Raw genomic sequence first — 26,021 nt, forward strand, 5'->3', positions numbered from 1 at the left:
TCCTTCATTCCTTCTAGAAATATCTATAGAGTATCTACTCCATACTAATGCCCTGAACACTTCTTGCCCCAGTTATATATCATATGTTGCAATTTCAATATATTTTCATATAGTAATGGGTACTGTTGAAAAAACCCCAAAATCCAAACTTTGGGTTTATTGAGGTAGGGAGATAACTCTAGACAGGATCTGGAGAGTGGGGTAAGAACAAGCTGGCCAAGCAGAGGGAATGGGAATGGGAATGTAAAGTAGAGGAGAGTCAATAGAGAGTAGGAGAAAATTCAAACTTTCTATGTGTCTGAAAAAAACCTACAGGGTTTTCCTATATTTGTCATCTATATCACCATTATAGGGCTTAAAGAAGGGAGATGACATTATTGGAGAATTATTTCTAAAAGTTCTCTGTGGCTGCTATGTGTAGTAGAAACTATATGGTGATATGAATTATACAACCGTCACATCAAATCTGTGAATTAAATGTATCTTCACCAACTTTGAAGATGAGAAAAGTGACACAGAGTGTCTATACCTTGCCCAAGATTAAGTGGCTTGCAAATGAAGGATAAGCACCAAGTTCAATGACTACACACTTTACAGTGTACCTCCATTGCAGCCTATTAACAAACACAAGGTTTGGCTGGCATTTTCACTAAACTTGTGACATCCATTTTCCTTAAAGGGGAAATCCTCATTTGAACCCCACAGCCTGATTCCAGTCTCTCTCAAAAAGCACTTGGAATATCCTAACTTGAGAGTCAATTGTGCTCACTGGTGACAGACACATCCACATTGACTGCAGATAGTGCTTGCTTATCTGCTTCTGACACCAGCTCAAGAACAGCAGCTGAATTTCTGCCTTAACTCCATCTCTTCTTGTGGAGCAATGGTTAATTTGAATATGTGTCAGATCATAGCCTGGGTACATTATACTAATGTCAATATTTTTGCTACCTAATAGTACACAGTATTATACCTGAAATCTTCCAGGCTGGCAGGGTGCCATTACAAAAGATTGCTTAATTGCAGATTACTACTGTACATTTAAATTTCAGTAGCATATTAAGTTGTCAGACTTAATTACCATTATATGTTTAGATTATGCCACAGATTATTTAGTTCAGTACCTAGGTTTGCCAACCTGTTCTCTGTGTGACGTGACAGGGCAATAATTAGAGCATCACTGAAAAATCTGAGGCTTACCATGGAGATGTCCAGGATCTTACTGATCCCCTGGAAAGTTCTTGCTTTCCCCTCACCCCCAATGTGCCTTAATGACTCACTGTCTGCATTAGCCTTGATGGTTGTAGGTGAACTTCATCTGTACTTTCAGTAAAAAATAAGGTGTGAGAAAGTCACACCTGTGAAGGTGTGAGAAAGTTCCCAGATCCCACAAAGGCTCACCAGATTTGCTAGGGTAAGATTTCTCAGTACTGGCCCAATTCACATTTTGAGTTCCAAAGAAATATTTTTGTCATTTGGGGCTATCCTATGCATTGTAGGATTTTCAGGGGCATCTCTGACCACTGCCACCATATGCCAATAGCATCCCTCTCCCAAGTTGTGACAACCTAAACCTTCTCAAGACATTGTCAGATGATCTCTGGGGGGGCAAACTTTCCCCAGTTGAGCATCACTGTCTTAAAGGAGGAACAGGAATGCTATCTTATCAACTGGTCTTATTGTGGTGCTCAGCAAGGAAGATATGTCCTACCTATTGGTAAAATTTCACAATTTTTATTCTATCAGTTCTTGGCGGTGGTTCTTCCCATTTCCACCACTTAAGATGGTGCAAGAGGAGTATTCATATGAAATGGAAAGAATGGTTAAGAGAATGATAGAACCAAATGGGTTCATCTGAAGATAGGGAATTTCTGATATATAGACTCCCTCCAGGTACAGCCTGTGATTCCAGAGTAATCGGTCAAGTTTCCAAGTAATGCCCTTTGTTACTCTGATTTCCTGGAAATGTGCTCTGGGTGGGCCTTTACTGATGCCATTTGCACCAGATAAGCTGAATTTAAGAGCTTCCTTAAGGGCTCAGTAGCGTCCATCTGGACTTGTGTTTCCCCATCACACAAGTGGCTTTGTACTGTCTTTGAATTTGAACTCCCCAACTTCTGTGTCATGTAGAATAGCTATAATCACGAGCTATGTTTCCAGAGAACTGAGAACCTAAGGGTTGGGTCCAGGTAATTGCAATCATGTTTTTTTTTTTTTTTTCCTTGAGTTGAAAATTTTTTGATATAGATAACTCTTCAGTAATAATTCATATTAAGTGAATGGCTAGTAATCAATTTTCAGAAGTAGCCTAATATTAAGCCTTTCCCCACCTTGTGGAAGAAGGGAACCATAATTTCATTGTGGGAATTCACCGTGAGCACACTTTGGGTACAATGAAATGTTTGGAAACTCCTAAGGGTCCAGTCCACTGGCTTATATGTGCCAATTCATTGGTATTTGGTAAGCAACTAAGTGTCCATTATTGCACTTGGCAATTACAGGCGTTAAAAAAACCCCACTGCTCACCATCACTTTCCAATCAGAAACTGGAATTTGACATTTTTAGCCTATAGAAATTGGAAGGTAACTTTAGATCTAATCTTCTAAAATTATACTTTATTCTGTCAACCATAAAACTAAGAACAGTGGCTTGAACATCTATAAGATCCAATGAGAATTGATTAATAACACAAGTCATCAATTGTAGCAATATGCCAATTGTTAATTCACTGGTATTTGATTAATAATAATATTTGTAATTCCATGATATTCCGTAACCTGAGAAAACAATGTTATGTGCATTCCATTGAGAAGACGGATATTGGGCCTCTCCGATGGCGCAGCGGTTGAGCCCTGGGCTGCGAAGTTGTCCGCAGCCTCTGCAGCATTGGTTTGATCCCCAGCTGGCTGGTGAGGGTCCCACATGGTGCACAGACCTCTCCTGCCATGCCCGCTGCTCCCCTCAGCAGCGTATTTCATCAGTCTGCCTGTTCTGCTCCCTGCTCTGGCTCTGGTGAATTCTCTCACCCTCCCGCGCTTCTGACTGTACCCAGTGTTTGTATAAATAAATAAATAAATCTTTTAAAAAAAGATGGATATTATTTGCATCTGATGTAGGATTCCAAAGCAGTGAACTATCCACTACTTGGATTAAAGAATTCTCAGAGTTGGAAGGGATCTTAGAAGACATTTGGATTAAGACATTCTTTCCCATAATTAAAATACCTCAGAAAGGAGTTAGTGCCCTTTTCTTAGTCCATTGTTCCTAGTCTATTCCTTTCAGGGTATTGTCCTTACCTATTTCTGAAGGTGTATGAGCAGAAGCGCTAACTTTCAGTGATCTGATGTTGAGGGTGGCCATGATGTTCTCTGTGTCTACCAAAGTCGGACTGCTTGATGACTTGGATGGAGACGATAAGACAGCACACATAGAACATTCCTCTACGTTGACTGCATGTAGGTCTCCAGAATAGAGGGCAGATCCCTAATGAGAGAAATCCAGCTTAAGAAGGAACTTCTGAGAGGGAAGGATTTTATATCATTGCTATGTGTGGCTCTTTGTGGGTGATGCAATTTTTGAGCCACAGCTTTTCCACTTTCCACTGATTTGGTTTATGACTTAGTTTCCTGACATCTGACATGTTTAGCCTTATCAATCACTAATATCACACTGTGACTTAGAAAGAGCCTTTCCTGGGATCAAGTGGGGATGATATAATGGAGCAGGGAGAGTTAGGAGCCCAGATCCATTACATAGTTCAAGTGGGAGAAGAGCAGAGGAGTAAGGGTAACAGTGATGTGGAAAAAATTTCAAGAAATATGTTATGAATCTATAAGCAAATGCTGCATCCTCACAATTTTGCTAACAACTGACCTTGCTTGTATTCTTCAGATGACCTAGTGAAATGACCGTTGCTTTTTTTTTTTTTTTTTTTGGTGGTGGAGAAATAGGGATAGATTTAGTCCTGCCTTCAGGTAGCTTAGACTTGAATATGGGTAATTCCTAACATTAACTGACTCTGGAGATTTCTAATTATTTTTTTCTCCATTCTATGGACAAAGCAATAGTGCAGAGTAGGCAACTTTATGTTGTCTTTTCTACAAAGGAAATAAAATTTACTGCTTGAGAGAACCATTTTTCTTATATATTTCCAGCATTATCTCAGGACATATCAAATGCCATGCTCTGATGAGTTTTACACTGTACATAATGTTATTTTTCTGACCAGGGAAATGGTGGCTTAGAATAGCATATTGACCCATGAAGGCTCAGAGCAAATGTAACTACAACCATAGTGCCATGTGTGCCTAGTGGGTCCATTTCTTAGACATGTAAGTGCAACTCTTCCTTTTCATATACCTATCAAGGATCATGTGGCATTGTATCCCATAAAAGATGTGTCTCCAGAAAAGATGAGAAAGAGCACAAAGCCTGGCCAGTATCAGCTTAAGTTTAGGCCATTAAGTCAGAATCTGATCAGAAATGCAGAGAAACTCTTATTTATACAAGGTCAATTAAACATGATCAGAAACATGAAGCGAAACATGGTGGCCCCTGAGCACGGTAAGATCCTGTGTGGATTTAAATCCTACTTCTGCTAATTATAGGCTGAGTAAACTTGGGCAGGTTACTTACTCTCTCCATGCTTAAAGTTCAATATCTTTGAAATCTAACCCATAGGATTACCTTGAGGGTTAAATGAGTTTAACAGGCAAAGTACTTAGAGCAGTTTTGGGTACCCACTAAGCACTATATAACTACAAGCTATCAATGTATTATTATAGTTAATATTTAAATTATTAACTTATTAGTATTGCTTATTAACAACTTATTAGTGGTAGTGACAGTGCTATCAGTGTCATGATCGCTGTAAATATTCACTATCCCTTCTGTGATACTTACAGGCAGAATGTATATTTTGGGGAAATTCCGGAGAAACCGCCACTCTCTCTGCAGGTAATCCAGAGACCCAATGAACACTATGTCTTTCAGCTCCTGCCGGGTATAGTTGCTGGCTCGCAAGGGCATCACAAAGTTTCGAAGCCCCATCAATGTTGAGTGGGCATCTCCAAAGATACAGGCTACAACATGATTCCGAAATTCGTGTTTTGGCTTCTCAGTTCGTTTCTAAGCAAAGCGTGCCAGAGTTTAGTCATTCTTAGAAACAAGATGAGGACCCTTCTGAGAGAATTCCTTCCCTCTCCCCCACTCTACCAGGCACAGCACAGCAGTCCTTTCACATGGTAACAAAATTGTTCATATTTCTCAGAAGAATGGGGAATTATACTTCTCGTCTTTTGGTATAGTTCCTTATTCATATTTTAGTTTTCTATTAGCCTAGAGTGCCACAATTAAAACTTAGAGCAGCCTCATTCCTCAGATTATGAAATCATGGAACCAAATGAGGAAAAAAGCCCTTATTTTCATTATGTTTTTCAGCCCTGTGTGGGCCATAGTAAGAGTCATTGAAAAACCAAGATGTTCCACATTGTATTGCTAAACTTATGTCTTCTGGTGAGCCCTGGAAGTTAATCAAGTTGTAGAACATGTTACCGTTTTCATTGGATTTTCATACATGTGAAAACACACATTAGCTCAAACCATATGAAACTGCCTTTTGACAGGATCAAAAATGGCTAAATTTTGGCCATTTCATGTGTTTCAAACTAATACACTGAACTGATTCAATATACTTTATCGAGAGTTGAGGAAATTCATCATTCAAAGTACACAAAAGAAATTGGAAGGCTATAAAAATTCCATTCAGGGGCCTCCCTGGTGGTGCAGGCGGTTGAGCACCACACTGTGAAGCAGTCCGCAGCCTCTGCAGCATGGGTTCGATCCTGGCCAGCCGGCAAAAATTCCACAATGGCGAGGCAGACCTCTCCTGTCTCTCCCACTACTCCCCTCAGCAGTGTATTTCAGTCAGTCTGTGTGTTCTGTTCCCCACTCTGTCTCTGACTCCTCTCACCCTCCCACACATCTGGCCTGTACCCTGGTTCTTGTATAAATAAATATTTAAAAAAAATTCCATTCAGTCCAAACATTTGAATATGTCTTATATTATTATCAGCATTACCAATTGTTAACATCTCTCTTGTATTTCTAAACTGAAAACAAAGTAATATACATTACTAATATTTAGATTAGGCTTCATCCATTCACAGACTCATAAAACCAATAAAATGTAACTAAACTATACTCCTAGGAAACTTATTTTAAGTTGTTATCTGATTTATCTCAGAATGAGTCAATGTCTTCTCCCATGCTGTTGGGATGGAGTAAAACACACACTAGACTGGAATCAGAGGCCTGATTTTTTGTTTTGGTTTTTCCTATTAGTTGTATGACTACAAACAAACTAGTTAACCTCTCTGACTCTCACTTTCTTTAAGTTTAAAACAGTTTAAAAATAAAAGTTAATTGCAGTGTGGAAATCAATTAATACATTGATTGAAGTACAGTGTTGACTCATTAATGGTTATTCAATAACTACTCATCCAATCTGAATCCTATTGTGTTCCTAGATTTTCAGAGAAAGACATGTAGAAACTGGTGGAGAACAAGTTAAATGTATTTAAAAGCACTTCATGTATGAGTGTGTTCACATTCCTAAGCTCAAGGAAACTCAAAATGTTTCAAATGGATGGCTGGTTCTCCCTCATGCCAGTCGTTTGCAGGGTTAAATGACAAGTTTCTATGAGAAAGCAGTTGACAAAATCTTACAGGATAAGTAACATCTGTCATGGCAACAATTAGAGTTTGTCAAATTAGCATATACTAGGAAACACTCTTTTTTCCAAGGGGAATTGCCCTGTGAGGGAAATAAAGCTACTTGTCGGGAGAGCTTTCCTAGAGAGTGATATGAATCTTAACCAAATCTATTAAATAATTGTCTCCAGCTAATCCGATTAGTTTTAACTTGAATAATGAAGCCTCTAACAGTATTTAATGCAACATGCCTAAAGTCCAACAATTGCTCTTTTGGGTAGAACTAAACAATTAGAAAGAGGATACATGGCAGAATGCATTAATGGGCACAGCTAGAGAGGCAATTTCTCCAAGAAACTGTGGCACAAACTGCTTCCCAATTGAGAAAGATGGTGACTTTTGGGGAAGGGATGGATGTTCTGTTTATTCAAAGTAACTTAAATCAATGACTTCCACTTGGCCTTTTGGCAAACTAAACCAAATTCCAAGCTTCTCTAAATGTTGCAACGTGGACATTTCTCCTTCAGGGTCACAAAACACTTAGAATTTCTAAAACTGTAAGATCTTCTAAACTTTGAAAAAGGACTCTGTTCTCAACTGTATCCTATATCAAGCATCAGTAAGGAAGAGAGGTATCGTAGCAACCTGTCAGCATGCTTAGTGCATATGTTATAATAAAATGTCCACTACTTCCATTTCTTGGTCTCTTGGATGCCTCTATTTGCAACCAACTTCCCAACCTTTCCAAAGATTTCCCTCCCACTGGAAACATGTTTGGCTTCCTGCTCAACGGATGTTTATTTCATTTAATTTAGAATAAGACATAATTGCTAAAATGGTGAGTTTCAGCAACCCTAATAGTCTTCCAGTTAATATGACAGCTGTGAAATTTTGTGCTTCTGATCGAATGATTGATCATGCTTTTACAAAAATTGGAATATATTCTGTCAGGACCCTGGCATTTAGTCACAAAGTTTGTGTGTAAGAGTGTGTGCATATTTAATAGAAAAAAGTGAACTAAACTATTTTTGGAAAGCATGAAAAAATATGTAATTATCAATTAGTCACAGTTGAAAACATAAATAGGGTTTACACAATGTGAAAACAACCATTTTTATTACTTAAATTTACCAACTACAGCTTGCAAAGTAAACCACTGAGACTCTACTGGAGTTTCCAACTCTGGAAAAGGGGAACAGACGTGGATCCCAAAACCAAGTGTCAGCCTAGATTAGGTTTTTCACATCTTAGTTGATAACATTTCCGTGAACTGATTTAGTCTCCTTGAGAGGACAGAATCAGGGACAGGATTCTAATACATACAAAGATGCACTCATGATATATGATAGGGTGATCTAGAAGATACATTCTTGGCCACTTTATTAAGCAAAAATATAGCCGATTTTAAGAAAAAAAAACTGTCATAGAAAATCCAAACTTTAAAACCTATAAATTAGGCAAATATTTACTTTTATTTTTTTTTCTTAAAACCTGCAGCATTCTTGTAAATTAGGTTTCTCTGGCACATTTGGATTAATTTAGATTCACCAGCAAAAGAGCAAGGTTTCAAGGGAACATCATTCTGAATGACTGACTTGGTTAAACTGTGAAAGGAGGCAGAAGTAGAATTCCAGCTCATCATTTTAAATCCCAGCATATCACTCATAGTCTGTGTGTCAAGTGCCTCCTCTGTTTCTGTACATGGCATTCACATGGCGGGGTGAGGTATGTTTTCCTTTCAAAATTCAGTTTACAAAGAGAAAAGGCAGGTGCTTATGACTAGGAGAAGAATATTATCTACCATAGAGAAGATCTGGTTTGTTTGAAATTTGGTGCAAGGTTACCTACCAGAATCATCTGCTCCAAGGGGACTGCTTTGCACCAATGGAACATGCCACTGCTATCAAGCTGGTCGACGTCCTGGTATGTTTCATATGGTTGATGTCTACATAGGAAGAACAGAGAGCCTGAGAACAGTTGGGGTTCTGATGTAAGAAAGTCAAAAAGTCAAGCTCATTAGAATCTTGAGCCCAGAGTGGGGAAAAAAAAAACAACACAAAACACAAGGAGAAAGACTGGGGTCTGCAAGACTCCAGAATAAAGATGCGTATCTGAGGATCACCAAAAGTTGAAGGTCCAGGTTGTATTGTAGCTGAAGCCAAGCTACACTATGTATCCTAATACAGAATTTAAAAAGTTTGTGAGCTTGAATCATGGTGAAAGCTCTCTCCTTAGTCTGTTTTCCTTCCCTCTATTCTCCTTATGGATCCCTATTGAAATATCTTCACTTATGAAATGCATTTTTGCATTCCTTAATTCCAGCACAGGCTTGCATTTGACTAGACTTCCCCTAACCTTGATCTAAGCCCTGGCAAAGCCTCCAAGCAATCACCCTGCACCACAGCTAGGCACAATGCTTGCCAGGCAATATATTTAATTATGAAAAAGGGGGTTAGATGAATATTTTGAAAAATCTTATTCACATCCTAACACATGCATATTTGCTTGCTAGACAAGAGAGGAAACTCCTTTAGAGTCCTAGAGAAGTTAGGGTTAGAAAGGACCTATTTCAGTTAAGAAAATCTAAGTGTAGGTTGTACAAAGAACCTCCAAATCCCAGGGGCTTAATGCAACACAGGTTATTTTTCACCCACACTGTATGGTTTATTCAATTTGGCAGTTGCCTGTGTGCCACACAGCCACTCAGAGGTTAGGATGACAGAGATTCTAACACCTTATGCCCCACCAGAACACACATTATCCACACACGGGGAAGAGACTGGAGACCCTACGCCAGGTTTCTAATTCCCTTGGCCCCAAATGACCCACCTTACTACCACTCACATGTCACTGGCCAGGACTGATTGCTTGGCCAGTGAGGAAAAGTTGAGGAAAGTGGGAAGCAAATGAAATATTTGGGGAGCATTTATGTTTCTGCTAGAGACTTTAAAGACTTTCCTTAGAGTTTATGATAAAAGTTAAAAAGCTAACATGTTGTAAAGGGTATATTTGAATGTCAAGCTGAAGTTGAGATTACTGGTGCTCACAATATCCTATTGTCCTTTCCTAAGCATGTGGCCAGATCAGTGGGGCCACAAGACAAGTTCTGACCAATGAAATGTGAGAAGTGATGGCTCATGTCGTGAAAAGTTTCCATTTGATTCTTGAGGTTCTCTGCTCATCTGCTATAGATATGACCACTCTGGGTACAAGAATGGTTATGGGATGAGATTGGCCTGACCTCTTTGACCTTGGATGAACATATAACACAAAGAAGAAACACACCCGTGTTGTGTTAAGTCACTGGGGTCTTATACCCAGCATAAGTCCATTCTATCCAGACAAAAATAAAAATGTTTTTAAAAAAAGAAAACATGTTCCATGGAATATCAGTAACTGGAGAAGTGCTGAGGAAATGTTTCCTTTAGTCAAATAAAGCCTGAGGAAAAAAAGTTCCTTCTTTAAGGTGTTCATGGTGATTCATACTGCACTTTAGCAGATGAAAACTTCTGCAAAGTCTTGCAAAAAAAGAAATTCATCTATAATCCAATGTTTCACACACTTATTTGACCACAAAAACTTTTACTATTTATATTCTTATTTTACTTATTTCCTTATTTAAAATCATTTCTTACTACCCCTTCAAACACCTTTTGAGACATACTATGTGACACTATAGCTCTGGTGATCAGTAGCTGGTAGCAGCAACACTCTCAGGTGAAATTACACTACACATCTGGAAAGAATGCAGCTCACCACTGTGTGTGCTGAGTGTCTAGAGGTCTTCCTTGTGAATGAATACAGCTTGTTATTCAATGCTAGACTCAGACTCCAACATAATGACAAGCAATCTGCTCTAAGAAGGATAGTTTATAAATTGCTGTCTTAGGCATAATTTTCAAAGGGACTTACTTACTTTAGCTTAGATTGAAGTGTCAGAGTTAAAGTCATGGCAGGGCAAGAGAAGCTGGGGTGGAAGGGTGGAGAAATGAGCAAAGGCTTCAAAAGTAGTTAATTGCCAATGAGATCATCCAAGGCCACAACACAATTATTTTCCTCTCCATTAAAGACCTACTTATAAACTTAGTGGATCTGAGTCATGTACCCAGCCAGAAGATATTGTAATGTGAGTCTCAAGGTAAGTTGAACTGAAATGGGATACTTTGTTCATTCAAATTAACATGCCTTTTGGTGGTCTAAATATAAGTCACATACCCCAGTTCACACTCATAAGAGGCACACTCTCTTAATGGCACTAGTCAGAACTGTGGTGGTGACTTTATGCCACGCTTGTTAACAGGTTCCCCATGGGAAACAGCTAAGAGCTGAAACTGGTCTTGATTGTTATCAGGATTTGTAGTACTGCTTATGCTACTCATTCGTGGACTCTTCTTTTTTTCTCCAGTCATTATTTCCTAGCTACTGTCCTTCAGATGTTGAAGCAATGTGTTCAAGGTCACTTCAGGAAAGTAGCTTCTGACTTGCTGTCCTGAGCACTCAAGTCTACAACTACTGCTGCTTTTCTTTCTGGTCACTTTATTTTCTTCCCACTTCCTCTGTTTTTTCCTACCCCCCACCCCTCTCATTCTCTTCTCCACTGCCCCCCAAGTGAGTGAGGAGTCCTTGGTCTGATAATTAAATGCCCTTCTGGCAAATGGAAGGTGATCTTCTCCCAAACACATTTTAACTTGACTCAAAATAGCAAATCAATCACTGTACACTTCTCTATGATAATAAAAGCATGATCTATGTACACAAGCTGTCACAGACAACATCTTTCCTCATTCTGATGTTATGGAAAACAGATACGCCTTAGAGGAAACACCTGTTGGAGACCTGTGTGAAAGAAAAAGCTGGAGGAGACCCACTTCATCATAAAGGCATCCATCTGGCATTCTTGCCAAAGTAAAACCTGATGCAATTTAGTTCACCATCCCTTAACGAAAGCTCCCTTCTGCCATATGCCTTGCAAATGACATGATTCTTGTAGAAATATACCTTCTTAAAGAGACTAATAAGTCATCTATGAAAATGTGTAGCATTGCCAATCTTAGAACACAGGAACAAGGATCAAAACATAAAAACTGAGGTGATGGGAGGAAAGGCAGCAACAATGCACCATTCCAGCTCACTCAGGGGGAAAATAAATGCAACTCACATCCTGACCACAGTTAGACGTTTCTTGAATGAGAGGGTTTTATGTTAAGAGAGGTTGGCAAGAAATGTGCTGGAAGCCAGCAGAGAGGGTCATCAGCAGGGCATTACTGGACTGTGTGTGGGGCTAGTTCACTGGCCATAAGGCAAGCTTCATACTGTCCACACAAAGTGTGGTATTTCTGTCTCCGAATATCCAGGAGGCATTGCATATTGAAATGTCCTCAGAGTCAGGTCTCTGACCACATCTGTGAGCTGATGGATCCTTTGTGCTGCGTAAGAAGAGTTTTACAGCCAGTCCACCTGCGGACTTGCAGAGCATCATGTGAATGAAGTCTCCAGTGTTTTTTACTGAGGACCGACTCTCTTTGGACTGATCTGATATGCATAAAGCCAGTGGGCTGTGATCACATGCTTTAACATGTCCCAAACAAGGAAGGGGGAGGGATCTTTCCTCTCTGCTTCCTGGAACCATTCTAAAGAGAACTTTCATTTACCCATGTTCATAGCGAACTTTTTTGAAACCTTTCTAAAACTTTCTAAAACCTTTTCTAAAACTTTTTGAAACCTTTCTAAAACTTCACAGGTAGCTTATAAAAACTTAGGAGAGAATTGTCTTGCCTGGTTGCAGAATGATATATATTTTGGTTCAAGGCTTGGGTTAAATAAAAATAACAAGTTTCATAGTTTTAGCGCAGGGAGAGGATCAGCCTCTTGCTGAGTGCTGGGGAGAAGAGGAATGTGTCCCTGCATCTAGGAATTTCTTGGCTCAATCTTTGGAGAAGTGCATTGCAACTTCCTCTTGAAAGTAGTGATCAGCAAAGATGGAGGGAAAGACCTAAGGCCCAGGATCCACTGGGTGCTACTGAGCATTTTGTATGTTTATAGCTAGAGCTTCCCTTTCTCCAATGAATTTACATAAACAATAAGGCTATTCAACTCATATAACAAGGTTATTCAAACCTGGAAATATTTATTTTAAATTCTGACAACCACTTTTTATGTTCTAGGAAAGAGTAAAAACACCTAAAATTTGGGGATGTGAGGGCAAATTGTAGATTTAGTGCTTCCAGTTCTGTGCTAAGCCAGACCACCTTCTGCCTGCTCCTGACTTGTACAATACACACGCTCCTGACATAGCCACACAACACAGGCTGTAGTCAAATCTGAGAATGTGAGCTTCCATGGCCACATTGTGATATCATTTTTCTGAGTTTAGCTGGTGGTCATTCATTCATCACAAGGCATTATTTTCATTTTGAAGGGAATCATGAGATTTGAAAACATGGATACATATTTACAGTCCATTCCCCTAGGATCATGTGTACAAGTTCTGTGTATGAGCTTGAAGAAACTTTCAGAACCAACCCACCATGGAGGAACCCCCAAGAGGGCAGAGGGTACAATCCAGCACCCATGTTAGCAAGGTCTCACTTAGCCCCTTTCTATCCCGTGAGAAGGGGAAAGCGAGTACCAACCTCTGTGCCTTCCCTCCAGTTTGACCAAACCCCCTGACTGAGGCTACTTTACTGGGTGAAATGAGATAAAAGCTGCCATGAAATACCATGCACGAGGTGACAGACATCGACAGCAGGTTGGTTATCTCCCAAGCAGCACACCCTCATGGTTGCCTTGGGAGAAAACCTTAGGAAGGGAAGGGAGAAAGACAACCACTGCAGCAGCTAGGTTAACAAACTAATCTGGTTTGCTCAGGACTGGAGTTTCCTGGAACTGGAGACTTTCATCACTAAAACTATCACTCTACTGCCGAAGGGGGAGAAGCTAGGGAGGGAGGAAAAGAGGGGAAGAAAGAATAAAACACGGGGCCTCCCCAGTGGTGCAGAGGTTGAGCGCTGGGCTGCGAAGCTGCCCGCAGCCTCTGCAGCGCCGGTTCGATTCCCAGCCACTGGCGAGGGTCCCACATGGCGCGCAGACCTCTTTGCCGCCCGCTGCTCCCCTCAGCAGTGTACTTCTGTCTTTCTGCCTGTTCTGCTCCCTGCTCTGGCTCTGGTGAATTCTCTCACCCTCCCGCGCTTCTGACTGTACCCAGTGCTTGTATAAATAAATGAACAAATCTTAAAAAGAAAAAAAAAAAAAAAGAAATGGCATAGTGCTTTAAAAAAAAAGAAGAAGAAGAAGAAGAAGAAAACACTATGCACAGAAAACTTTGCACACCTCTGTGTCTATAGATGAGCTTGGTTGAGGTTCAATGGAAGAGAGGACAGTTGCGTAGCCAGAGCCCTATAAGTTTTAAGACAACCAAGTTGCAGGGCCTCCCTGGTGGCGCAGGTGGTTGAGCGCAGCACTGTGAGGCTGTCTGCAGCCTCTGCAGTGTGGGTTCGATCCCTGCCAGCTGGCGAGATATCCACATGGCACGGCAGACCTCTCCTGTTCCGCCCGCTGTTACCCTCAGCAGTATGTTTCAGTCCATCTGCTTGTTCTGTTCCCCTCTCTGACTCTGGTGAATCCTCTTACCCTCCCACACATCTGGGCTGTGCCCCAGTTCTTGTAAGCATAAATAAATAAATCTTAAAATAAAAAAAAAGATAATCAAGTTGCAGTGAATTCCCTCTTGCAACCTCCCTCTGGTTCCTGTCCCCAGATTGTTTGAATATGCAAAGATTTCATAAAGTCATCGAGGGACTGTAAACTGTAATAAACAGTAAAGATTATAAGTTTGGTTTAAAAAATACATCTGTAAATTGTAGTTTAAAAAGGAGATGTATTAAAATTCAGGATAGCATTGTATTCAGTGTAATCTTATTTCAGGCTACATAGGAGAACGTAAACTGGACTTTAAGATAAACCAAATCAGCTGTGATTAGTGTTCCCTTTGCCTTTAAATGCTGCTTTACTAGACATCTTTACAGACACATCACCCAAAGCAGTGATAGTGAAGGCAAAGATAAACAGCTGGGACTACATCAAATTAAAGAGCTTTTGCACAGCAAAAGAGACAATAACAAAAACAAAGAGAAACCCCACCAACTGGGAGAACATTTTTGCACCCAACACTAATGATAAAGGACTGATCACAAAAATCTGCAAAGAGCTGATCAGACTCAACAACAGCAAAGAAAATAATCCAGTCAAAAAATGGGCAGAAGAGCTTAAAAGAAACTTCTCTGAAGAGGAAATGCAAATGGCCAACAGGCATATGAAAAAATGTTCAACATCACTTGTCATCAGGGAAATGCAAATCAAAACTACCATGAGATACCATCTTACACCAGTGAGAATGGCACATATTAAAAAAACTAGCAACAACAAATGTTGGCGAGGGTGTGGAGAAAAAGGAACTCTTCTGCACTGTTGGTGGGAGTGCAAACTGGTCCAACCACTGTGGAAAGCTGTGTGGAGATTTCTGGACCTACTAAACATAGAGCTTCCATATGATCCAGCAATTCCACTCCTAGGTATTTACCCAAAGGACACAGAAACATCAATTCCAAAGAACACCTGCACCCCTATGTTTATAGCAGCACTGTTTACAATAGCTAAGCTTTGGAAACAACCCAAATGCCCAAAAATAGATGACTGGATCAAGAAGATGTGGTACATATATACCATGGAATATTACTCAGCATTCAAAAAAGATAAACACATGCAATTTGCAGCAACATGGATGGTGCTGGAAGGGATCATGCTCAGCGAAATAAGCCAAAAAGAAAAAGAAAAATACCGGATGGTCTCACTCATAGCAGGAATCTAGAAAACTTAAATAAGGGACCAGGAAAATGAATAACTATAAGATAGTGAAAATCAAAATCAACAAAAAACTATGAACCAGAGACACTTTTAGGGGGGCGGGAGCGGAGGGATTGGGGTCAGAATGGGGGGGCTGCAATTGTATGGGGAATATAACAATAAAATTTATTTAAAAAAAAAAAAAAAAAAAAAAAAAAGAATGTGACAAAGACAGAAAAAAAAAAAAATGCTGCTTTACTAATGGATTCTGTTTTCAATGCTTTAGATTTAAAATCTGCACAAAAATGTTTTTCCCATCCTCTTGCTTAGAAGTTAAACCTGAGGTCAGAGTGTCTCCAGGGCAGGCAAAGGCAAGAATAGGATGGTGTTTCTGTTAGATACACCCACCTCTGAGCGCATATTTGAATGTCTCTTTGCTAAATTTTACTTTATTCCAAATGAATATAAACTTAGGGCTTTTCTACAAAGAGTTCTTATAAAAACAAGTGTGCAGGTATCCCCAAACTGAAATTGTTACTAGAGAGAAGATCAAGGAGAATGATTAAAAAAAGACAATCTCCCTCTTCCTCACCCTTTCCCAAGATGGATCATCATTAAACTCCCTTTTTATTATATATAGCATTTGGGATTTCCTACAACATGCAGGCCAATGAGCCACTACCCAGAGTAGCAGATACCTTTAATACAGCCTGGCATTTGTATCCTGGGGCTTAGGGCAAGCTTCACCTGTCATGGCTAAGCCTCACCTTAGCCAATCCTTTCAGCGCAAAGTTGTATTTTAGGTGTTGTTTCAAGCCCCACCCAACATTTTTAAAATAGCAAATGATATACAAGATGACCTAAATGAAAAACTATTTCTTTCCAGAAAGTTTGGGATAGTCATCTCTGTTCAGTAGACTGGGACTGAGCCATTAAGTCTGTTACTCTGATGGTTTTGATACTAAAGCACATCACTGAAACAATTGCAAATCACAGGAAAAAGACTTTCCTTTCATTTTCATGGTGGGGTATGGAAGTGGGAAGTAGGAATTCGAAATATCTGAAACCAGCTTATTTTTCATTGTACTGATAGATTTTCACACAGTTTCATGGGATTGAGTCTGGGTCAGAGATTAGGGTGACAAAAATGTTTTCCTTATGTAGTGGGGTGAGAGGGGTGAAAGGACTAGCCTGGGCAATTACTAACAAAATAACTCCCTTCCCCCTGCCCCCACCCTGCAAGCAATCAGGACCATAAAAAGAGCATCCATTAAAATGTTCCTGGTATGAGTATGCACATGTGCTTGTGTGTGAGTGTGACAGCAAGAAACCGGTGGGGGGGGTTATCAAATTGAAAGGTACAAACTGTGCTGAGGAAGCAAAAATAATTTCAGGGTACAGTGAATATGATTGGATATTTTTTCCCCTGGAGATAGGCCTTACTTGAGGTCTTCTTATCCACATTCCTTAGTTTCTCTGAAATCCCTGTTGCTGAATGTCGAAAGGGAGACAAATGATTAGTGTGCTGGTGATTACAGGTTTTTGGAAACCCTGGAAAGACCTAATGATGTGTTGAGGGCCATAGACTTAAATTTTCCTAACATCTGGAAGCTATCACATGGGAATCCTGTTGAATAAATGTATCTTGAGTGTTACAACATTTTACTTAGCACTAGTGACCTGTCAAGAAGCAATGGAGATAATGGAGACAGAGGCCACTTGGGAGCATCCATGACATGGAGCCCTCCTTCTGCTCTATGTGTTATAGGACGGCTGTTTTTCAAAAGTGGCGTGCCTTGATTAAAGGTGAAGTTAGGATTGGAGGGGGTGGGTCTCTGGTGGGAGGTAAAAGGTTGTGGTTAGTATTCTTTACCCAGAAGTGATTAAAGTTGGGCTGTTATTAGGGATGAGAGGTGAGAACTGGGGTTTTCTAGTGCCATATAGGGGCCACAGGATGAGACAGTTTTAATAAGGCAGGAGGTCAGGATCATTCTTACTTAGACCTTTCCTATATTTTAGTTCTTTAAACTAAAGATGAAAAACTAAAGAGGCAGGGGAAGAAGGAGAATGTTCATCCTGTTCTGTTCTAATTTAAAATTAATATTTGGCAACACTTCAAGTCCCTGATTTTTCTTATGTGTGACTGCATAGATGACATTCACATCTGAATTTCTTGAAGTTATGTCCTGGTGCTTGGAGAAATCATCGGACACCCCACCTTTTACCTTACTGCTTAGACATCAGAATGAAGTTATGGAAGCTACTTTTTGCCTTTCTAATTTTTTTTTTAATGTAGTTGCAACCATATTGAGAAGGGAGTGGGAGGGAGGAAAAGGGAAGGAGACAAAATGACTTATAAATTTTCTGGGAATTTTCCTATCATTTAAAAATCACCATACACACACATACACACACATTTTGGCAATAAAATTCTTCTTAAGTGTCACCCAAACACGCTGTATGCCAGAAAATCATCGTGCATGCTAATAAGTGTTGTGACTTGGATTATTCTATGTCTTAGATCAGGGACAAGATCACCCTATCTTCTACCACTAGTCATCTACGCCGATGCATGCATGGCCTTCTTTATTAACCTTGCAGTTCAACTGGAATTACCAAAATAGTATCAAGTTTTTCAGCTTTGGCTCATAGATTAGAATACATTTGCACCTTTATAAAACACTACAGATACTTAATACCAATATAAATAATATTTTCTTTCCTGGTGAGCAGTTTTCTGACTATTTTGCAAGTAAAATGCTTTCCTATCATTTCTTTCTCTTTCATATGAAAATTTCCATGGAAATAGACTCCAAGTTATATCTGAGTTTTCATCACTCAGTGAAAGTGTAAGGAAAGTACATGTTCTATGAAATCTCCTAATCTTTTCCATTTGACCCTTTGAAAGGAACAGATTCTGTCTCCCTCAGGATTTTCTGGCAAAGGTCTAACATTAATGTCAAATTTCAGGTTTTCAGGTGTCTTATTCACCATTTTATTTGATTTCGTTGTATTCTCTCTATATATACACCCACACACTCACACACATACTGGTTTTGGTGGAAAATTGAGATTATGTAATTGAAGAGTTAAGTGTCTTCATGTTAATACTGTTTAGTTACCCTGACTTTTCAAAGTTCTTCAACACCTTTTAATCTAAACTAAAATCTTTCAGTAACAGTTCAGGATTAGAATTAATGCCTTTGCTAAATTATCCTACAATCAACTTTTACCTAGCATTTCCAGACATCTGATGGAATACAGGTCAACTTAAATTATTGAGAACAGGAATGACAATTTTTTTTTGGTAAAGACCAGACAGTAAATATGTTAAGTTTTGCAGGTCAAGAAGAAAATTTGACATCATGCAGGAAGGTGTATAATAAAAGAGAAATTTTTTTTCATAATTTCTCATTGATGAGTCCTAAAATATAATAAAAATAACAAAGTATTTTGTGTTGCAGGTCTATTCATGAAAATAAAGAGATTTTTAAAGGGATTTTTCTTAATTGATATTCAAAGTTAGTGTTCTTTATCATTAAAATCAATTGTAAATGTTCATATGTTAATGATGACCCTAATGAGATTTAACATATATCATCTTTGAAAATGTCTTTTCACACAGATAGGTACTGCCAAATACTGATAGTGTTGCATGAGCATATGATTTTAATTGAGCATATTCATCAAATAGAAGGCATTTATAGAATTCTATTAGACTCTTCTCTCGATATTTCCCTTTTAGCATGCCATTATGTTGCAGATTAATCACTTGCAATGGAAGGTTAGGTGGATACTTCTTAATTGCACAGTTAAATTAACTTAGAAATATTAGAAATTTCCTTTGTACTTGCATCAAGTTCCAAAAAGAGAAAAGAAAAGAAAAAAAAAAAAAACTACTGGAAATGAGATCAGAAAATGCATCCACTGCAAATTTATGTGGAAATAGTGATCTCATTACTTGTTTTAACTTTTGACAACATGGGAAGTACATAAAGAAACATGACATTACTTGTGAACCAAAGAAAGATAATTATTATAATGATTTCATTGTAGAATAAGTTTCACATGTAATCTCTAGATTTTTCTTTTTTTAAAGATTTATTTATTTATGCATAGAAGAACTGGGGTATAAGCCAGAGATGTGTATGGGGGTGGGGGGGCTGAGAGGCTTCACCAGAGAGAGTGGGGAAACAGAACTGGCAGATCTATTGAAATTCACTGCTGAGGGGAGCAGCGGCCCAGACAGGAGAGGTCTGCTGCACCACGTGGGTTGTTCCCTGGCCCTCTGAGGATCGAACTCTGCTACAGTGGCTGGCGATAGCTTGATAGCACTGTTTTTAAACCCTGCGCCACCAGGGTGGCCCTAGTTTTTCTTTTAAGTTTATGTTGGTATTATTAAGAAAAATTATCAAACCTACAGAGAATGCTAAGATTTAAAGTCGCTTAGAATTTGGGCCTCCCTGGTGGCACAGGCAGTTGAGCACTACACTGTGAAGCTGGCTGGGTTTGATCCTGGCCGGCCGGTGAGAATCACACATGGCGAAGCAGACCTCTCCTGTCTCGCCCACTGCTCCCCTCAGCAGTGTATTTCTTCAGTCGGCCTGTTCTGTTCCCCACTCTGTCTCTGGTGAATCCTCTCACCCTCCCTGCGCATCTGGCCTGTACCCTGGTTCTTATATTAAAAAAAAAAAAAATGAATCTTTTAAAAAAATAAAAATAGTCACTTAGAATTCAATAGTAGTGATTGAGGGAAGTTCACACAGAGAACAATGTCAGCCTTGACCCAGAGATCAAAATAGCCCAGTAGGTCTTTACCACTGCTAAATTCTTTACCTATTTTGTGGTAAGGCAAGTCAGAATACTCAGCTTTGATTTCTGACAAAAGCCCACAGAACTCATAATGGTGAAATCCATGAGAGTGAATAAGTTGGCTGGATACTTTTGGATGAATAAGTCATGGTACATTTAAATGTTTTCAACAAAACACTTGCTGATGAATATACAATGAATAAATACAATCTTCACACACCTTACATTTCACAAGCTTTTTAGATTTTTCTAAGAATATTTTATGCTTCACTTGTATTTTTACCACTATCAGTTGTAATACATCTCTGGAAATTCCACTGAGTTAGTGTTTTTGCAACTTTTTTGAATAAATATTTTACTGGTAGTTGGGCCAAAAGGGACTGTTCACAGAAATTAATATTTCAGTACTTCAAACTCAACATTGGTTCCTTTAATAAACAACAGCTAAATATTATCAGTAATATTTTTGACTCTTAAAGAGTCAAGGGACACCATACATAAGATGATTCTCCTTATTTTTTAAATTGACTGTTGATATTGTTTTCAATGTCAATTGTTCAAGCAACTGTTTTTGCTAAAACGTTAATAGTGTTAAATAATTATATACTGTCTGGACATTCTCGTTAGTTGCTGCATAAAGCTTTTTAATTGACTCACCATCAGTAAATGACTTCCTTTGCTTGACTACCATCTGAGTCACTCATAAAGAAACTATGGTTGCAAATTCCACTGTGATGAAACAGGTTTGTTTTTTTTTTAAGTTTCTAATTTTTCTAACTGGTACTTTACTGTGAATTAGAAATATTGTGATATGTTTCTAACCTGATAACATATATTACATTCTTCTAGCATAGCTATACCACCACTGTGAATTAAACATACTGCTTTTCCACTGCAAGCCACACAAAAACAGGTGATGAGTGGATTTAACCTTTCTCGTCCCTAATCTAGAATGCAACTCAAAGTAAGATTTTCACAGACCATAAATATCACAACGTACTTGTGGCATGTTCGTGGTAAATGTTTACATGTACTATGTATAATTTCTATCAGGTTTGGTTTTTTGATTTGTAAAATAAAAATGAAAAATTATAGTGGAAGAGAGGAGTTGTGGCAAAGAGAGTTTTACATCACCTATAGAGATCATTAAAATTACTTAAAAGGAAGGCAGAAAAAAATTATTATATTTAGTCATGGAAAAACACACTTCCAGAATGCATTCAGAACTCCCCTTATTCATAAAAGTAATGAGAATGCAAACAAGGATTTTAAAACCAAACTTTTTCATAACTATGGAAATTAACAGAGACCAAAAGCAATCTGAGAAGTATTTGCTCATGAAAAATGGTAGTATTTGATAAGAACAGTGAATTGTGCGGCATTTTTTTTAACTTGCTTATTCCCATCTCCCTCACCTCGATTCTACACTAGCTTTGAAATTCAACAGCCTCACAATTACAGTGGCCATGAAAACCAGCAGTTTAGTAGCCATGGGAGGGAAGAAGGTATTTGACCCTCAAATAAACTCTATTCACAGAAAATGCAATTATTTCAGCTTCATGGCAGCTCCTTGAAGATACCGAGTCTTCAAGGTTGTCCTTAGTTGACCTGACTCAGAGATTCCTCAGTGGAAATAGTTGGTTCTCCTGGGGAGATTTATAAATGACAAGCAACCATTGTTTAAAACTATAGATATCTGGGGCACAGATAATAGTGCCACAAATGAGAAACTGACCAAAATCTTTAATTGAAAAAGCTGGAGACTCAGAAGTCAATAGGGAGGTTTACAAAGCTTTGATGTAGTCATTCTAGGAATGTAAACACACACACACATACACACACACACACTTGATGTTGTGCAGATGATTCCTAGGAAAGAACCGTGAGTATCTTTTAACCTGACCTTGAGATTCTGCAAAAGCAGGAAGTGAAGGCTAAGGCAGAGATCTAAACCACTAGAATGTCAAAGTCATTCCCCAATATGCACACAGGCTCCCATGACAAAGGCAGAAAGACTTCTTGGTTCAAGACATTTAAGATAATCCCCTGCCTAATCTCTTCTTGGGCTCAAATGCATGTGGCATCAAGTTGGAGAGATATCTCTATTTCTGAGATACAGGTGCAACAGGGTATTTTTGGCATAAAAAATCACTCAACTAACTCATTTTGCTTGCATAATATGTTCTTCAAATTTCATATTATAATCTGCTTCACAATAGGCCCCACATATTGGGTAAGTACTGTTGGAAGGCACTGTATCTTTCAGTTGATCCTCACAGCAGCCCTGCAGTGACCACATTTTCAGAAGAAGGATTTGGGGAAGTTAGATAGTTGGGTCAAGATCCTATCACTATTCTGTGAATAAGGAAGGATGAGCTGGCCATGCCCACCTGAACAGTATAGTTTCACATGTGTTCTGCTAGTAAAGTAACATAAGAGTCCTCTCTGGAAAGGTCAAATCAAAGCTGATCAAGCTGGAAGTCAGCCTGCGATATGTAGCAAATAAGCATTATGAACACCAGCCTCCCACACGTCTGAAACCACACAAATATTGCCTGTTTCTTTCTTTTAAATATTGATATCAGCATTGGAAATTGTTCAACAAAAGGCATTTCTGTAGAACTCATTCCTTATAATGAGTTCATTGGAGAACATACTATATTTCAAAACATACAAAAAGTTTATCTTTTTTATAGGCAATAATTCAGCCTCAGTTTTTGTGGGAAGGTGATTGTTTTTGCTTTTATTATCACAGTGTTTTTTTTTTTTTTGCTTTTTTATAATGTCACATAATTTGCATCACACAATAGATAGCCTTTTTAAAAGGACTTCTTTCTCTGAGTGATGATCGTTTAAGACTCATCCATGTCTCCTCATGGCTTAATAGATCATCTTAAAAATAAAAATGGTTGAATAAAAGTGCATTCTGTATATATAGCACAGTTTGTTGTCCATTCATCTGCTGAAAGATATCTTGATTGCTTGCAGGTTTTGGTGATTATGAATAATGCTCTTTACATTCACATGTAGGTTTGGGAGCAGTCATCAGTTTTCAAAGACTTTTGTTAATATGTGGGACCACAATTATTGAACTGCGTGAGACTGTTTAGTTTGGGATGAAACTGCCAAACTGTCTTCCACAGTGTGCTGTTTTGAATTCCCACCATCAATGCCTGCGAATTGCTGTTTCTATCAATTGGCATTGTCAGTTTTGTTGAATTTTAGCCAAATGAATAGGCAGGCAGCAGTATTTTATTGTTTTAAAATTTGAGATTCTTTAATGACAAATGAGTTGAGCAGCTTTTCGTATGTTTATTGTTTTTCATGTATCTCCTTGGTGGTGATTTTGCAGTTATTTTGCCCATTCCTTAATTAGACCATTTGCTTTCTTATTGAGATTTTAGGGCCTTTCATTTATTTTGGATACAAACTATTTATAAGATTTTTTTTTTTGGCAAATATTTGCTCCCAATCTATGTTTTATCTATCTTTTCATTTTTTTTTAAATCATGTCTTTAAAAAAATAGCATAAGCTTTTGATTTTAATCAATTCTAACTTACCTATGCAAGAGTAGTTTCTGTTCTGGATTATATATTTGGTGTTTTATCTTAAATCTCATCCACATCCTAGTTCACCTAGATTTTCTTTTATGTTTTCTTCTAGACTTTTAAAATAAGTTTTATTGATTTTTCTACTAGTTTACATAACTATAATTTTGGGAGTATGAATTTTCACCTCTATGTGTGTATTTGCCTCCCTTACCCTCCACCAAATCTATGATCATAATCCTATCCCCTTCTCTCTGGTAATCAACATGTTTCATATAGAATCTAAGAATTATCCTTGTTGTTTGCCAGTTCATTTGTTTACATTCCACAAATTAGCGAGACCACCCGGTAACTGACTTTCACTTTCTGATTTATTCTACTTAGCATAAGCATATCAAGATCCATTCATTTTTCCTGAAAGGCACATTCATCTTTGTTAGTAGTTGAGTAGTATTCCACTGAGTAGAGATTACACAATTTTTTTTTTAATCCAGTAAAGTGACAGTGGGTATTAAGGTTGGTTCCATGATGTGGCTATTGTAAATAATGCTGCTATGAACATAGGGATGAAGATATTTTTTTGCAAAGATGTATTTAGGGATGCAATTTCAATGACAAGAGTAATGAAAATAAAAAAAATAAATAAAACTAAAATGCTTTTGCACTTCAAGAGAAACTACCACAAAAACAAAAAGGCAACCTATGAACTGGAAGATAATTACACATCACATGTCTGACAAGAGATTACTTTTCAAAATATATAAAGAACTACTAAAAATCAACAACAACAGCAAAAAGTCAACCCAATAGAAAAATGGGCAAAAGACCTGAATAGACACCTATCCGAAGAAGCATTCTAGAAGTCTTATAGTTTGGCATTTTACATTTAGAGAAATAATCCATTTTGAATCAATGTTCATTAAAGGTGGAATGTCTACTTCTAAGGGTTTTTTTTTGTTTGTTTTCCTTTTTGCTTACAACATTATCAGTTGTCATAAAGATTATACCCTTTCTATTAAATCATCTTTGTTCCTTTGTCAAACATCAGTTGACTTTATCCATGTAGTTCTAGTTCTTAGTTTTGTCAAATGTTCCATTTATTGATGTGTCTATTCTTTTACCAGTATGTCTTGATTAATGTCTTGATTAATGAAGCATTACAGTAAGTCTCACAACAGTGTTGCATCAACTTTTCTAAGTAATTTTACCTTTTCAGGGCCTCCCTGGTGACATATGGGGTAAGTTGCAGCACTAAGTTGTGTCACCCCCTAGTGACACATGGGGTAAGCTTTCCACAGCCATTGCAGCAAAGCACGAGCTTGATCCAGGTTGTTGACCCACATAGCACAACAGACCTCCCCTGTCTCTCCTGCTCCTCCCCTCAGCAGTGTCTTTCAGTAAATCCACCTGTTCTGCTCCCTACTCTGTCTTTGGTGAGTCCTTTCATCCCTGCACCTCTGGCCTACACCCCAGTTCTTGTATGGATAAATAAAACAAATCTTTTTAAAAAATAATTTTACCTTCTCAAATGTGCTTTAGGATCACTTGATCAGTGTCTACAAATCAGCTCACCGGAATTTTGGTTAGGGCAGTATTGCATCTATATAGAACAAGTTGGGAAGAATTGACATCTTCACATTACTAAGCCTTCTATTTTATGAAGATGGATTATTTCTACATTTACTTAGATCTTTTCAAATTTCTTTTATCAGAATCTCTTTTTTCCTGAATGTATTTTTGAAACAGCCAAAATTTTGCTTTTGGCTCTATGATAAATGTTATTTTCAAATTTCTAATCCCAGTTGGTTTTGGCTGGCATATATGAAAGCATATTTGACTTTTGTATACTAGCCATTTAGCTTGCAAACTTGCTATAATCACTAATTAGTTGCAGGTGTGTTTTTGTAGAATCTTTGGGATTTTCACTGAGACAATCATGTCATTCATGAAGAAAGATAATTTCATTTCTTCCTTTCCAACGTAAAATTTCTGTTTTCCTTTCCTTGCATTACTGCACTTGCTAGCACATCCAGTATGTTGTTAAATGGTGATGAGAGTGTATATTTGCTATGTTCCTGTTCTTTAGTGAAAAGCATCCAGTTTCTCA

General features: G+C 38.3%; 1 protein-coding gene across 1 annotated transcript in view; it reads right to left on the reverse strand.

Moving 5' to 3' along the window:
• KCNU1 (potassium calcium-activated channel subfamily U member 1) overlaps positions 1 to 26,021 on the reverse strand; it is a gene marked incomplete at both ends in the record, with an annotated part of 145,251 nt that overhangs the window by 42,374 nt on the left and 76,856 nt on the right. The window contains 3 exons of the mRNA XM_084232597.1: positions 3,298 to 3,484; positions 4,904 to 5,128; positions 8,561 to 8,657. Coding sequence (XP_084088723.1) covers positions 3,298 to 3,484; positions 4,904 to 5,128; positions 8,561 to 8,657 — 509 coding nt within the window. The remainder of the gene's footprint in view (positions 1 to 3,297; positions 3,485 to 4,903; positions 5,129 to 8,560; positions 8,658 to 26,021) is intronic.

This window comes from Talpa europaea (assembly GCF_964194135.1).
Source record: "Talpa europaea genome assembly, chromosome: 4".
NCBI classification, from domain to species: Eukaryota; Metazoa; Chordata; class Mammalia; order Eulipotyphla; family Talpidae; genus Talpa; species Talpa europaea.